This window comes from Mustela putorius, unplaced genomic scaffold, assembly GCF_011764305.1.
Source record: "Mustela putorius furo isolate JIRA1106 unplaced genomic scaffold, ASM1176430v1.1 tig00003869_pilon_pilon_pilon, whole genome shotgun sequence".
Classification (NCBI taxonomy): Eukaryota; Metazoa; Chordata; class Mammalia; order Carnivora; family Mustelidae; genus Mustela; species Mustela putorius.
The window spans coordinates 9,395,186-9,411,276 of record NW_025422021.1 but is presented as its reverse complement, the minus strand read 5'-3'; the positions used below and the strand labels follow the sequence as shown (position 1 = coordinate 9,411,276).

General features: G+C 41.4%; 2 protein-coding genes across 3 annotated transcripts in view; one reads left to right on the top strand and one right to left on the bottom strand.

The window, feature by feature from the left end:
• Positions 1-12,277, top strand: part of ITGA6 (integrin subunit alpha 6) — a 77,529-nt gene extending 65,252 nt beyond the window's left edge. The window contains exons 25-27 of one of the 2 annotated variants that reach the window (XM_045066566.1): positions 4,607-4,732; positions 7,976-8,101; positions 10,200-10,310. In XM_045066566.1, coding sequence (XP_044922501.1) covers positions 4,607-4,732; positions 7,976-8,083 — 234 coding nt within the window. In that variant the 3' untranslated portion in view covers positions 8,084-8,101; positions 10,200-10,310. Of the gene's footprint in view, positions 1-4,606; positions 4,733-7,975; positions 8,102-10,199 lie in introns of both variants that reach the window. The other variant, XM_045066567.1, reaches the window with a different exon arrangement.
• The window catches only part of LOC106004982 (tropomyosin-1, isoforms 33/34-like), a 68,102-nt gene continuing 62,300 nt past the window's right edge, over positions 10,290-16,091 (bottom strand). The window contains exon 2 of the mRNA XM_045066570.1: positions 10,290-10,307. The gene's annotated coding sequence lies outside the window, so the exon portion shown is untranslated. The remainder of the gene's footprint in view (positions 10,308-16,091) is intronic.

Here is a 16,091-nt window from a genome sequence, read left to right as displayed (position 1 = left end):
TCTCTGAGCTTTCTTCTGCTGCCAGCTTTATCATTTTCAAAGCTGGGAAGCACAGCTTCTCTGTCCTCATCCAGGCAGTTTAGAAAATACTGAACAGAACTGGGAGCAGTGGGGGGGGGGCACACTGGGAAGGGTTCCTTGTTTGGGGGGAGGGGCTGTGGAGCCCAAAGGGCCTTGTGTCATGCTCTTGAGATCTAATGCCTGCATGTCATGTGCCAGAATGTTTTGTAAAAGAGACTGAATGGAGAGAAAGGTGGTCACTTACTATTCTCCAGCTGATCTCCTGATGTGCCTATGGACGGGTTCTGGCTTCGGACATTGAGCCGGCCGAAAGCGCAGTGAGCCTCCTGAGCACTGGCTTCTGAAGACAGCGATCCCTGGCTGTTCAAGTATATTATTCACACCTGAAGACATTTGTCTGGAGCAAATGCTAACCTGGGCGGGATGCTGGGACAAGGGTTAAAAAATCAGGACCGTTCCAGACTTAACCATACATCTGGTTACCCTAGCCTTAGATGCTCTCTGCCTGCTACTCCAGCCCACCTCCCCGCCTCTTACCAATAAGGCATCATAAGGGATCGTCACCCAAGCCAGAGCCTCCCTGAGAAGCTCTTCTCTTCCCCTCTGACCTAGGCAGTGGTCATAGCATTCTGTAACTTGAAACCGACAACCTGGAGAATCACTGGGTATTTAAGAGTTGGAAGAACACCACACTCTCGAGAGGGAAGGGACAGGAAGGGACAGACATTAATAGCACCTTAATAAAAGGTCTGCAGTTTACTGGACTTTTTATCTGTGTGTAGTCCTGTAAACCTCAGAATGACGAGGTAGATGGACTCATTTTCCAAAAAAGGAAGCAGGCACAGCGGGAGATGCCAGTGCGGTCCTGTATGGAAACCTGTAAACCCATCTGGTTTCAGGGCTCCTGTTCTTAACTCTGTAAGTCCCCAGATCTCAAATTCAGATGAGAAAACAATCCAAGGAAGGTTATCTCTCCTTCAAGGTCACATTACTGGCAGACATGTGGAGGGGAGACCAGACGGTGGGCTCCTAAGTCCTCCTCGGGTGCTCTTGTTGGCTGGAAGATGATGGAACGGGGGTGCTGGTAACCAGTCTAGCGGCTGGGTCACACAGGAAAGTGAGGCTCTCTTGGGCCTTTCATGTTGGGGCTTGGAGAACTCATGCCTGCTCATGGGAGTTGGGATCCCTGCTGTGATCCTCCTTGGTTTAATAATTGGTAGGTACGTGAGTGGATCAATGTCTTGTATCTAGAGTGCATTTATTTTGAAGAGAGAGACATTTTCTTGCCTCTAGTCTTCTGGCACCTCTTCTCTTGACTGATTTCTGAGTGACAACAGCTCCCATGTTCTCCCTATAGGTTTCTTCAGTATTTTAAAGTGTACTTTTTCTGGGCCTAAAGATTTAAGCTTGATTCAAGTGTTACAGTGCTTTCCTTTCTTATTCCCTCACTTATTTGGGGTTTCAGTTCTGTCTTTATCTTGGTTCCTCTGTCCTTTCCAGCCCAAAGATCATCTTTCTTTGGAGAGAGAAGCGAGGAGGTGGGGTTATTCAGCCTTATCTTTTGGTCTTCATATTAAAACTTCCCCTTGCTCTTACTCTACTCCTGGCTTTAAAAGAGAAGAAAAAAAAAAAAAACCTTTTTGTTTCCTTTATAACCCAACAATTTTAAGAGTTTTGTGTTCACTTCTTAATATGAACATTTTAGTACATTGTTAGAACAAAGTCCAATAGAACTGGTCTCCTAACTAAACCAGATAAAATGGTTACATTTTAGCACCAGTGAAATCCATCTGGTTTATAAGCACTTACTAAGGACACACTGTGTGCCTTCCCTGCATGAATGATAGAGAAGCAAAAGTAATAAGATTCGCCTTGTGAACTGTTAAGAATTTCATGATTCATGGTGAACCAGGAGATAATTGTTGAATTGAGCTGAGGAACGAATTGTTTATTAGTTGTATTTCTATATCCCCCACTTCATTCCTAAGGAAGTTGGAAAGAGTATCTGTTTCCTGGATGCCAGAGATGAGAAAATATGGTAGGTGAAAAACACAGCATTCTTTAGGGAAATGTGATTTTCTTCTTTTGGCTCTAAATGTGGAGAATTTGAGATATGGATCCTTTTATAAGATGAGTTTCTGGTATGAGGAACACTCACTAAGGGAATGAGGTCTTTAACATAGCTTTGTGAAAGACATGAAAATACCTTCACGGAGTGATTTCTTACACTGATGTGCAGTAAGAATAGAGGGTATGACGTTAGAGTGATTCAGGGCAACGATTCTGGCAGCGAGCAAGTGAATGAGGGGTAAGCCCTGCTCACTCACGATCGCACTGACTCATCAGCAGACCTTTGGCCCCATTTCCCCTTCATGGGCACATGATGGATGAGGTTCACATGCATAGATCATCCCTATGGAAATGCCTAGATTTTAAATCTAGGCACCCCCCCCCATTGTTTTTGGAGTTGGAGTAATTGCTACTCACCTCAACCTGTCACTGTCCATTAACAACAGCTGCTGTGGCAAGATCTGACCAGGCCTCCCAGAGCTCCCCTGACCCTATGCTGAGGCTCTATCCCCCTTTATTCCCAGTCCCTGCTGGAGAAAGACCATCCTACAGGAACAAAACTTTAGTTGACAGTTTCAGGAAACAAAATCTTGGCTGACTGGCCTTCCTCCCTTTTGTGGACTACAGTGTGGCCTTACACCCAGCCTGGGTTTGCGGAGCCCGTCTGCCCTTTAAGTGTGTGGCTCTGCCCCTGGCTTCAGTCCTCTGTCTTTGATGCCCAGTGAGTTGTTCTAAAAGGCTCCCAAATCTGGTTTGAATGGTAGCCAGACTTGGGGCTAGATCTCCCAGCTGGATTTCCATACACAGTCCTCCCCCCCCCCCATACTGTTGGATTGCTGCCATTTATAGGAATGATTTTCCCTATTACCAGCCATTTGAAAGGCTCTGGTATGCGGTCTGATTATAAAAGCTGATTCCCCTGCCATGGACCATTCTCTACTCTCCACTTCCAGGTTTAACAGAGCTTAGGCTTAAAAATGAGGATGGCCCTTCCAGGTTGTCCCCTTGCCCCCAGGACGTACTCTATGCTTCCTTCTACTAGATAGGCAGAATAAGTGATAGGGAGCTGGCTCATTAGTGGTTTTGTTTGGGTTCACAGTAGGGAGGCTTACTGATCCCAAGTGCCCTCTTTTATCACTGTTTCCACTGTTCTTCCCATTTCGTGGATGCCCCTGTGCTAGACCTCGTCATCTCAAGAAAGGGTTGTTCTAGCTTAAAGCTGGGGTGCCTGTCGGGCGAAGGGTGGTGAGGGGAAGTGAGCCACGGGGCACCCCTTCCCTGGGGGTAGGGCTGGCTGCCAGTTTGGGCCAAACCTCACTGAGAGCATAACAGGAAACACAGTAGCTGATAAAGGTGTTGGAGTCAGGAGAGCAGGCTGAAAAGGACTTCTTCGTTCTTAAATGTTCCAAGAAAAGCAGTTCTCTTTCTTCAGAGTATATTCTAAAGTCAGATGAGTTGAGAGGCTGTTTTCTAGTATAAGTAGAAAAGGAAGTATTTTAGTGAAGACTTTTTGTTTATCAAAGCAGAATGTTGGCAGACATGGAAGCCTTTTTAGGCAGCATCCGGGACTAACAGTACTGGACTGAAACCACTTCTCAGAACTTAATGGCTCGCACTTTTTGTTTATCCTTCACTTTACATTCTCTTAAGTCAGAAATACCAGAAACTTCAAACTGGAAGCTCGCTAATCTATTGGCTTATGAAATCCTATTTGTAGCAAACACCAGGTCTTTCAGGAGCTTTGAAAAATAGTCTCCTGGAATTATGGAAATCCACTAAAGGCACAGAACCGAGTTGTTGCAAATTGCCAGAAGCAACTTTTTAGATTTCTGAATAAACACCACTTCTGTTTAATTGATATTTGCCAACTATCAAATGTCTAGAGCTTAGGCTTCTCATCAGCTACTGTTTACAGCTCGAAGTCACCTCTGAAAGGGTCTGCTCTATCCAAATACACTGTTGGAGAGCATGCACCAGGCCGTTTAAGGAAGTCTTCTTGTGCCTGACGGTCCTTCATTAGACATCCTAAGGGGAAGTTACCGTGGTATCAGCACTATAGCTCCGTCCCTGTTTTTATTTTTCACAACAACTTTAAAGTCCAAGTGAGGAATATAGGTTAATTCTACATAAAATGGCCCCTTTATTTCCACTACTGAAAACGAAAAGCGAAGGTGATCGTTCTCAACAAGATGCCAGGTTATACAGATGAAGCAAGATGGGCTGTATATTGATGATTGTTGAATGTTGGAGATGAAAAAAAGTGCTTTATTATACAATTACTTTGATTCAATACAAAAGTTTAAAAAAGATGAGTTACCAAAAAAAATATTAATAATAACTTTGTCAAAACACAGTCCAGCATTTTCCAGGTTCTGGGAAAAGATCTCACATCAGAAAGGCATCTCATTCCTCCACAGGCTGCATTGTTCAAAATGTGTCTGGAAGCAGACTTGGAACTATAAACTCCTGGTATTCTCACTTGCCTTACAGTGGCGCTTGCTTTTATGCCCCATAGATTCGTGTGACTGTGTTTCCCTCCAAGACCGTCGCTCAGTACTCAGGAGTACCGTGGTGGATTATCCTAGTGGCTATCCTCGCTGGGATCCTGATGCTGGCTCTCTTAGTATTTATACTATGGAAGGTAAGTCCTATTTGGCATTTGAGTTCTAACAACCTAATTTTTATCTCTTGCTTTTTAAAAGAGTGAATTTACACTGATAGAATCTGTGTATTCCTTTGTATTGCTTCCCTTTTCTCAACATTTCATTATGAAACTTTGCCAACATGAAGCAAACTTGAGAATTTTATGATGAACACCCGTATATTTCCTCATACCTGAAATTTAAAAGTATTTGTATATTATAAGGAGTTTCTTAAATAAATTTTGGTGTTTATCACATAACTTAGCAAGTTTGGCAAATACCAATTTAAAAAACGTTACCACTTCAGCATTTTCTTTATATAAAATTCTGAATCAAAGCCAAATTGTTGGCTGTCACATTAATCTGAACTTGTATCCTTGTTAATTTCATCTTTTGTAAAGAAATGTTCACGGTAGCCATGGGGGCTTGTGAAAGCTGCAACTAGATTAGGAACAGAAAAGCAAGAAATTCGTAACTCCATTGCAAGGGGGTCCTCACTGCATCTCTCAAACAAGATCCGGGTTTAATAGGATATTCTTCATTAGAATTTGGTCCTGCAAGTAAAATTAGTATCTTCTCCTGGATTTCTGCCAATAAACAGTCTATATTATAAAAATGTATGTATGAGATGGATGCATACTTTTGTTGGCAAAGATTATGACCCATAGTTTGGATTATTCTAAGTGACTAATGAAGGTTCATAGTCCCTTATCGACAACTACAAATTGCAGAAAACTCTGAAAGCTGAAAGTTCATAATGACTTACTTGGCCGCAGAACTGGACTACATGTGAAGAGAAGCTATTTGTATTCTTTATCCTTTATTTAATGGTTCTGCTGTGAAACTAATAATGTTTTGGTTAGAGTAGTTTTATGCATGCAACATATTACTTTTCTAAAATGCCAAAATTCTAGATTTCCACACCTCTCTGGTCCAGAGGATTTTGAATTAAATGATTATAAACCTCTACCAACAATCTCTAGGATTAGACCATCTTTATCCTTTCCCTTGGATCCAAGAGTATAACTGACAGATTCAGATACTGTCACTTTCAAATATTGGGGATTTTTTTGGTATGTTATTTTTCCAAACAACTGCCTTTTACCAGTCTGAGTGAGTTTTCTGGTGTTCCTCAAATGTGTGATTTGGAGGTTGGTGACTGTCTCCTTCCTTGCATTGCAAGACTCCTCCCTGCATTGGGTACTGGCCAGTTTTACTGCTGACATCCCCTCCGGGCAGCCGGTTACTCTGGTCAGCACAGCCAGCAATAGGAGATGCTCTGAAAATTATTCTGTATCAAAAACTAAATTTGAAATTTAGTATTTGAGGATGGCTTTTGTGTGCTTTCTGGAGGAGGTCACAAGGATAGTCTTCTTCAGAGCAGGTCCTACTGGCAGTCTTTAATGAGGATGAGACATAGCTGTGGGGTGAGAATTAAAAAACACCCAAGCTCTATAATTTTAGGCAAATCATTTCATCTTCCTGGGGCACTGGTTTGCTTTCGATTTTTAGTGAGTGGACTGGACTAGATAATCTCATGGGTTGTTTGTAGCTCTAAGGTATCCAGAACTCACAAGTGAACCCTAATCAACCTCCTATGAGCCCTACACGAAGACCACTTTTATTACTTTACTGATACTCTTCTTTCTCAAGATAAATGATGCCTTTTCATGTATTAAAATCATGGAGCTTAAGGGCCATAAAGGACTCCAGTTCAGTGGCCATTAAACCGGGTTTTACACATCCACGTAGGTGCCAAGATTAAGCTAGGGTGGTGCAGCTAGGGCCAATATCCCCGCTTCAGCCAGAGTCATTCTGATGTTATGTGCTTTATTTCTTTATTTGACACAGAGAGAGAGAGAGACAGTGAGAGAGGGAATACAAGCAGGGGTCATGGGAGAGGGAAAAGCAGGCTCTCGATCCCCTGACCCCGGGATTATGACCTGGGTTGAAGGCAGACACTTAATGACTGAGCCACCCAGGCACCCCTGATGTTATCTGCTTTAAATACTAGGATATTGCAGAGGGTTTTGTTTGGAGGTAAAGAGGAAAGTCCTTCCTTCAGGCTGGTCTAGTCACCTTCATTTTGCCAACAAGGATGCTCATGCCTGTGGATGGTAAGAATGCTGCCAGACTGGAAGCAGGACAAGGACACTTGGTTCCCTATCGACCGCATGTGTTACTGCAAGTTGGCTGGGTGTGGTCACTGTGTATTAGATGGAGGGAGTCACAAGTAGACATCAAGATAAAGGGTAAAACTATGATAACGGAGCCATTATGAAGCTGTACTAGCCAGCGGGACACATGTGGCTACTGAACACTTGGCATGTGGCTGTTGCCATGCAGGTGTTTTTGATTTAACTTTGAAATACCCACATGTAGTTCGTAGTTACCATGCCGTACAAAACATCTAGATTTTCACTTTAACGAGTGGCCAGACTAGGAAGCAGAGTTTTCCAGGAGGGCAGACTTACTTGACCAAGCTGATTCCAAAGGGTAGTTCTACAGCCTTACAAACAAGAAAATAGAAAAAGTCCTCCCTCGTTGAATGAAGGAAATTATAGTAAAAAGGGGAATTACATCTCTGTGATGATTGAGAGTGACCTAACCTGAGGAGCACAGGTTCCTACCATTTAGCGATTACCTGGTGTGTTAGAATTTGGGAACATAACAGCTGTCATTCTTTCATGATGGTGTATTCGAATTTATATTACGATTTACCCACAAATACAAAGTCCTCAAGTACACAGCAGTTGTTCCATGAAACTTCCTGTGAAAGGCAGAAAAATGTCGTATCTATTTTATTTGGATTTATGCTAAGTCTAGATCATCTTTGTCACAGAAAAACTGCAGAAATCAATCTTTTGCCTATTTTAGAGTTCATATTCTCCTGCATGAAGAAACCACCCAAAGCTATAATCAGAAGGATATATGATTTTCCTTTTAGGATGATTTTTTTTGTCCTCTGGATGTTGGTTACAGATGGAAAAACCAATTAGCGAATTAATGTCATCCGGTTTAAGTATCAGACCAGAGACCCATGGTAATCAGGTCGGTTTGGTGGCTGTTCACTTCTGGTTGATCCATAAGTGGGCTCTTTGTAACAAGCTATTGGTTGATCCCTAAGTGGTCTCTTTGTAACAAGCCATAACTAGAAAACAGATTACAATCTGAGATTTTTCTTTTGTTTCTCTCTTATACACAAAACTGTAAAACTGACTAAATACCTTGCTTCCTTATAGTGTGGTTTCTTCAAGAGAAATAAGAAAGATCATTATGATGCCACCTATCACAAGGCTGAGATCCATGCTCAGCCGTCTGATAAAGAGAGGCTTACTTCTGATGCATAGTATTGATCTACTTCTGTGGTAATTGATCAATGTTTTTTCATTGCTAGCTGTGGGACCTGCTATGGTTGTGGTGGCTAACTTTAAGAGCAACAGCTTGCTGTGTGTGTCCCATTAACAGATGTTTCCAAATGTCCACACTGGCTTGCCTTGCTTGGATTTGTTTTATTTCACTTGAAAGCTCAGTTTTGTTTGTGTTTTAGAAATGCACAAAGAATCTTTTATTGCAGGTGAGTTATTTTGTGTTGTTAAATGTCACCCACAGCAATGAAGATGATTGGACTCTATGTACACACAAAAGGAGGCATTAGACCTCCTAGGAGCCCAGTTTGCCATGTGTTGTAAACCCAGTATATAGCATCCCACTTGGAATTTCAAAGGTGAATAAGAAATCACTGCAGATTTCTTGTCCACTTTGGGATTTTCCACAGATAGAAGCTTGTGTTGACTGCCTAATTAACCTGTTGCATGTTGGAAACATTGTGTTTCTCTTGAGAAGGCTTCCTTACTGTCCTTTCTGATCTTGCTATAAAGTGATGGGGGAAGGCTTGGAATGCTTTTGTTGCTCAGAAATTGTTTTATGCTCGCTAAGCATGCGACTTCCTTTTCCTGCATATCTACTACGGGTCAAAGACCACTACAACAAACTATGAATGTGTTGACCTGGTGGACACGATGGCCAATTTCAGAAGATCGCTCTTTACCAAGTGACCTTCATTATACAAAATTCTAATATAAAAATGCTCTGGACAGTTACGGTTTCAATATGTTGTAATGGAGTTTGACCTTGTTTCATGTTCCTAGAGATCTTATTCAACTTTGGGTCTTGATTGATTTTAAGTTTGTGTTTTGCTTCCCTTGTTTGTAAATCCATGGAAACAGGAATTGGTGGTAATTCCTTTTTCCATTTATGTGGGCACGAGGGGATGGAATTCTTCCTATAATCCCTTTCCATGACACTGTCACAATGAATCCCAGCCTTTCCATTTCAGTTCTACATACCACCCTTGACTTCCTCCTCTTTTAAAATGAAGCAAGAGCCACATTTTGTAACAGGTATTTTGGCTTTTTGCACAAAATAATAAAGGAATGTGGAAATGGCCTTACGACAAAACTTCTTGGTCCATTTTTCCCAATGATTTAGTGATGACTGAATCTAATTTTACTTTGCCCCATGACATTTTTACATGATACACATTAACCATTCCAAATATCTTCCTCATCCTCCTCCTAGCTGCATTTAAATCGAAGCACATCTTTTCCATGAAACATATTTTATTCATTTAAAAATTTCAATTTGATTAAAAATTTTCCTGATATGTTCTTCATAAAAATCTACTTTGGATCAGATTGAATATTTTTAAAAAAATGAATAAAATATATATTCATAAATAATTTACGTGTAAATGTCTTCTGCAAAAAAACAATTAGGGGTGCTCTGAAATTTAATGGCATACTTTCCTCAAGTTCTTTGCAGTACCTGATTGATTTTATTATAGGACACGGTTACTACATGATTTAATGAAACGGCTTAAATTTGGAAGCACAACAGGAAATCCACACAGTGTATATTATCTTACAGCTCATGAGAGATGTGTACTTAGCCTCGGAGGAGAGAAAGTTCTTAAAATGACTCATTTGAACACTGGCATAGTCGAATAGTAATCTGTAAAAATATGGGTGATTTGATTTCATTTTGTTAGTGAGACAAGGACACAAAATATTCTTTAGTTCGTGGCCTTTAAAAAGATTGTTCTTTAACATCTAATCCAAAATTGAGATCTTTTAAACAGAGTATTGTGATTATAAAAAACGGAAGCACTGTTCCAGAGCTCTGAAATTGTTAGTAAAGAGGCAGCTTACTACATTGTTATAAAATGTAAAGACAAGATGGAAAAAACGGACTTTCCTTCTAGTTTTACAGCTGTCTTCTCTTCCGCTTATCCCCAATGGCTGTTGTCTTTTCAACCTGCTCGTTCCTTCTTAAAAGAAACCATGTCTTTTTTCCCTTCGTCCAGAGGTAGGCGTAGCTGAACAGGAAGCTTAGACATTCCCATTTTGTGCACTTGCTTTTCCTGCAATCCTTAATTTGTTTCTGCTTCTCTCTCCCTTTGATCAGTGCGGATTCTTTAAACGCTCCAGGTACGACGATAGCGTTCCCCGATACCATGCTGTGAGGATCCGGAAGGAAGAGCGGGAGATCAAAGATGAAAAATACATTGATAACCTTGAAAAAAAACAGTGGATCACAAGGTGGAATGAAAATGAAAGCTACTCCTAAGAGGGGCCAAAAAAAAGCTTCCCAGTACCCAAACTGCTCTTCCCCGCCCAACTCCGACATCTAAGTGGACTTGCGAGCCTGCTCGATCCCTGAATATTAATTTCAGACAGACTACGCCCAGTACGAACTTGGACAGTTTTCACTGTGGACGCTGACGTGTAGCCTGGGGCTCTCTGGTCTGGCACAGCCGAATTTAAGACTGTTGGAATGGAGTTTTCTTTAACTGCCTTAATTTAACTTTCCGGGTTGCCTTTGTTTTTGGTGTGGCTGACTTGCCTGGGCCCCAGTAGGGCCTCCCCCGCGGTGCTCCCGCCCTGTCCTACCCCTAGCATAGCTGAAGACGGCACCAGTCACGGTCACTGTGCTGATAGGCCGGCCGCGGTGGTTGGCACTGCCTCTGCACACCTCCCTCCCCTAGGACCGGAGAGCCGCAAGGGAGCAGTGGCAGCACCAGACTGTGCCCTCGGGTAGCTGTGTTTCACTTCAGAGTGCTACCTTCAGTGCAATGTGCAATAGGTGGCGTTGCCATCCTGCCATCTGTCCCCATTTCCTAGACGTGTGAACACTTCTCCCACCAGGTAACATACAGCTTTCACCCTTCCTGCTCACACACACAGGTGCAACAGACTTGAATGCTACCTTAGACTTACTTGTATATGCTATTTATTTTTTCTTTTTCTTTCTTTTTTTTTTTTACGACCGTTTTGTCATTGACAGGCCAAAGATTCTCCACTTTACCCTTGGATTGAACAATCAGAATTAGAACATGGGAGGTCATGGGTTTGAATTTCATGCAAAAAAAAAAAAAAAATCCTTTGTAAGTTATTACATCTCCCTTCCTGACAGCCCTCACCCCCCTCTTCCAGACCCAAACTGTTTCAGAAAGAGAAGTTAACCGTAAGATGCTCAATTCTTACCGGACAACGCATATTGTTGAGTTTAGAGCCCTGTGTGAGGTCTTCTGCACCCTTTGTGCTGTAACTTTCAGGAACTCTTGGAAATAATGGGTTGGTTTGCTGGACTTGGGTGCGGTGTAAGCCCTGCTGCCCACACTGTACTGTCAGGACTTGAAAGAGAGGGTCGGTGCCTATGGTGGGTCCAGACGGATCCAGTGCGAGACTACTGAGTATCTGATCCCGGAAGTCAGAACATCACGGCTTTTATGTTTTTAAATGTTGGAACCATTTAATCGGTGAGTCAGTGTTCTGGTTTTTGTCTCCTCCCCTATCTGTAGCCCCCCACATTACTTTGGGACTACGCTAACTACAGTTTTCAATGGTTTTAATTGTAAAAATGAACTGGCAGAAGAGGAAAACATTTCTATACATTCAAGAGACAATGAACAAGATAGGAAATCCAAATTTTTAAAAATTACTATACTTCAAAATGTTAAGTTAGATGGGGAATAATAGCAAACAGGTGCTAATTTGTTGGAACAAATTGTTGCTTCAGAGTTTTTTTTCTTTACAGAAATTGTATGCTCTGAAGATACTAAGGACATTATTCTCATTGTACTTTGGAACTTTCATTCACAAAGATGGTTTTACAAATGATACTTTGTTTACAAAAGTTTCTCTAAAACAGGTCATACCAGTGTTTGAAATCTAGGTTTCTTGCTTAGGTAGGTACCTTGTAACCAAATATACTGGCTTTATAGGTTGCCATGGAGCTGGTATTTTGAAAGTGTCTGTAGATCTTTGTTAGAAAGCAAAGAATGTCCTATAAGGGAAGAGGTGGAAGGCTGGTCCAACAAGGAACATCATGGTGTTTATTGTTAAAAATGTCATCTCAAGTCAAGTCACTGGGTCTGTTTGCATTTGATACATTTTAATCCTAAGTAGCACTGTAAAATTATGATTAGAAAATACCTGTGGATATTTGTATAAAAGTGTGAAATAAATTTTTTTATGAAAGTGTTCATTGCTTATTAACACAGCATTATATATGTGAAACTCTAAAATTATAAATAACCTAATTGTTTTTTTATTTAATGAAGGCTAACTCAAGTTTTTAAGATTTTATTTTGTTTGATTGAAGGTTTTCTTTTTTTCCTTTGGGCTCTACTGTTCATTTTTTTTTTTTTGACATCAACTGACATCAACTGATCTGAAAGATCGCCTTATTTGAGATCCCTACAAATTGGGAGATGTCGTTTAGCAATGATACCATGGCACGAAGAGTAAGAGTTCTTGTGGCAAAGTTGCTCTCTTCTGAGAAGATATTTTGGACGTGAGAGCAGTTTGGCTGTGGCACTACTGATCACCAAGGACTGATGTGGTAGAACTGATGGGCCTGAAAATATTTTCTTCACCAAAGTTTTCTGTTTAGATTTATAAGCAATTTTATGAAACTTCTTTAGCTAGATTATCACAATCTAAATGAAACTAAGGCATGGAGATAGAGCTCAGATATTAAAGCAAATAGCATGCCCTGTCCCGAATAAATTTCCAATGTAAAATGTATCATCTGTACAGTAAATTAAGTAATAGTTTTCTATTAAGTATTATATAGTGAATCTTGGTTCTTTGAAGATCAGACAGGTTTTACCACCCAAAGAAATGTGATGGGTACTTTCTAATGACAGATCAGTGTGAACCTTTATTCAGAGTCCCCTGGACCTACCCAGATTAATGACTACAATCTGTAATCACCGTCATTGTTCCAAGTGCCCGTGGCTGTACTTGGACTATGGTGTAGGTTTCCTGCACTGGACATCATGGCAATACTTGATAGGATTATATCCCTTCCTCTCCCTCTTAAAAATTTCTACAGGAATGCCTAGGAATGACAGTAGAAGATAAATAGGAATATCCTTGGATCCATTTACAAACACTGACATTTTGTTGCTGGTTGCACAGTCTCACACGGGGTCATGCCTTTGGGGTTGGGACTGTTCTGGAATGTGGGGCAGATATAAGTGGTAATGCTTTAAATTGTCCACATTAGGGAAGTAAGGGTAAGATCAAGCCTTCTATCCTACATGACAACATGGTAATGAGAACTGACCCCTGGCATACTACCTCATGAGAGGACAATGTGGGAAGACAGATTGGGGTTAATAGACTGTTCTGTTTTAAAGAAGAAAAGAGTGAAATGCTCTAGGTGCCTGGGTTCCAGATAAGTACAACCTTAAGGCTGAGAAAACAAAGTAATGAGAGTTGTGATCAGGAGGCATAGCATGAAGTAAATGGCTGAAGGCAGTTCCTTAAGACCAGAGGGTAGGGTCTAATCATGGGTCAACCACTGAGGAAAAAGCAAGTTCAAAGAGATGAAGAAAATGAACTTAAGGATCTCAAAACAGGAACTACCACAAAAAAGCCAGTAGGTCTCTGTTCTTCCACTAGTTCCTGTTTACAATCACAGGGGAAGTGAGTGTTTTTTCTCCTGTACCTTTAAAAAACAGGTTTTGCGGACTCTGAAAGGCATCTGGCCCAGCTGTTAGGATGGGGAAAGTGCTGAAGACCAGTGGCTGAGGCCAGGTCTACAGAGACGTTAACCAACAGATCCCAAGAAATCTAGAAGAAAAGTTGTAGAGGGATTCATGGTTAAACCCTCTAAGTGAATTAGAAGACAGAAATCAGGAAAAAACTGGTCTAGCACAGTGCAAGGGTAGACCACGTGCCACACAACACATAACCAACCAGGGAATGGTTAATGAGGACACTGGAGTGAAGAAGTCAAGTGCAATTCCTGTAGAGTCAGCAGAGCTTAAGGGCCTCGGTCACTCTTCGCCCTCTCCCCCAAGCCATCTCTCAGACTGTTCCAGGGAAACAAGCAGTGACAGACCCACGTTAGCAGAGGTCAGGTAAAATTTTACTATTCATACTTCTAGAACATTCACCGTCCCAAACTACAGGGAGAGCATGTACTTCTTTCATTATCCAGAGCTTAGTGCATAAGGAAATAACCAGTAGATAGGTGTAAGTGTTAAGATCCTGTCATTGTGGGGCGTCTGGGTGGCTCAGTGGGTTAAGCCTCTGCCTTTGACTCAGGTCATGATCCCAGGCTCCTGGGATTGAGCCCGACATCAGGCTCCCTGCAGGGAGCCTGCTTCCTCTCTCTGCCTGCCTCACTGCCTGCCTCTCTGCCTAATTGTGATCTATCAAATAAACAAAACCTAAAAAAAAAAAAAAAAAAGATCCTGTCATTGTAAGGTGTGCCTTTGTGGCTCAGTCACTTGAGCATCTGACGCTTGTTTTTGGCTCTGGTCATGATCTCACGGTCATGAATCCAGACCCGTGTCGGGCTTCATTCTCTCTCCCTCTACCCCTCCCCTCATGTGTGCTTTTTCTCTCTCAAATCTTAAAATCCTGTCATTGTGAAAGAGACAGGTGTAGTTTAATAACTGTTAGATGAATGGAAAAAGAAGATATGGTATACATGATCTCTGGAATATTATGCAGCCATAAAAAGAGATCTTGCCATTTGTGACAACATGGATGGAACTAGAGGGTATAATGCTAAGTGACATAAGTCAGAGAAAGACAAATGCCATGTGATTTCACTTAGACGCAGAATATAAAAAAGCAAACAAAGGAGAAACAGACACATAAACAGAGAACAAACTGGTGGTTGCCAGAGGGGAGAAGGGTATAGAGAGGAAACAAGAAAATCATAAAGGAGAGTGGGAGGTACAGGCTTTCAGTTTTGGAACGTGTAAGTCACAGGGATGAAAGAGACAGCATAGTGAATATAGTTAATAATGTAACAGCATTTTATGGTAAATGGCAGCTACACTTGGGTTGAATATGACAATGTATGGAATTGTCTAATTACTGTGTTGTACACCTGTAACTAATGTAACACCGTGTGTTAACTGCACCTCAATAAAAAACAAACAAGGGGCACCCATCTGGCTCAGTCAGTTAAGTGTCCAGTTCTTGGTTTTGACTCAGGTCATGATCTCAGGGTAGTGAGATCGAGCTCTGTGTCAGTCTCTGCACTAGGTGTGAAGCCTGCTTAAGATTCTCTCTCCCTCTGCCCCTCATCATTTCTAACAACAACAACAACCCCCAATTCTCTATTACTACAGTCCTTCCCTCCCCAACATCTTTTATGTGGCCTGTAAGAATGAGAGAAGGTCTGGGCACCTGGGTGGCTCAGTGGGTTAAGCCACTGCCTTCGGCTCGGGTCATGATCTCAGGATCCTGGGATCAAGTCCCGCGTCGGGCTCTCTGCTCAGCGGGAAGCCTGCTTCCTCCTCTCTCTCTGCCTGCCTCTCTGCCTACTTGTGATCTCTCTCTGTCAAATAAATAAAATCTTTAAAAAAAAATTGAGGATACACCTCATTCTTAAAGAATGAGAGAAGGTCTTAAACAGAAGTGCTATTTTCTTTTGACATAGTCATTTTTTGGTATGAGTGTACAATAGTTTGCGTTTCCTCATTATGTGAAGCTATTTATAATTCATTCACTTATTTCCATATTCATTAGTTGTAGAGAAGTCTTACAGTACCCATTACAGGCCAAGGTCTGTGTCTGGGGATGAAGATACAGAAGTAACACAGACATGGTTCTTGCTCTTGGGGAACTTATGTGATAACTAATATTTGATTTTAAAAAATAGATGGACATCACAATAGCTAATTTATTTGTACTTTTAAATATAAAATGCACTGCCATTTGTCTATGCAGGGATATTACTTCCTGTTTTACACAGAAGGGGCCAAAAGTCATAATCACAATTTGTGAAAAAGTTGCTTCCAAAGAGTAAAATAACATAATGGCTGCT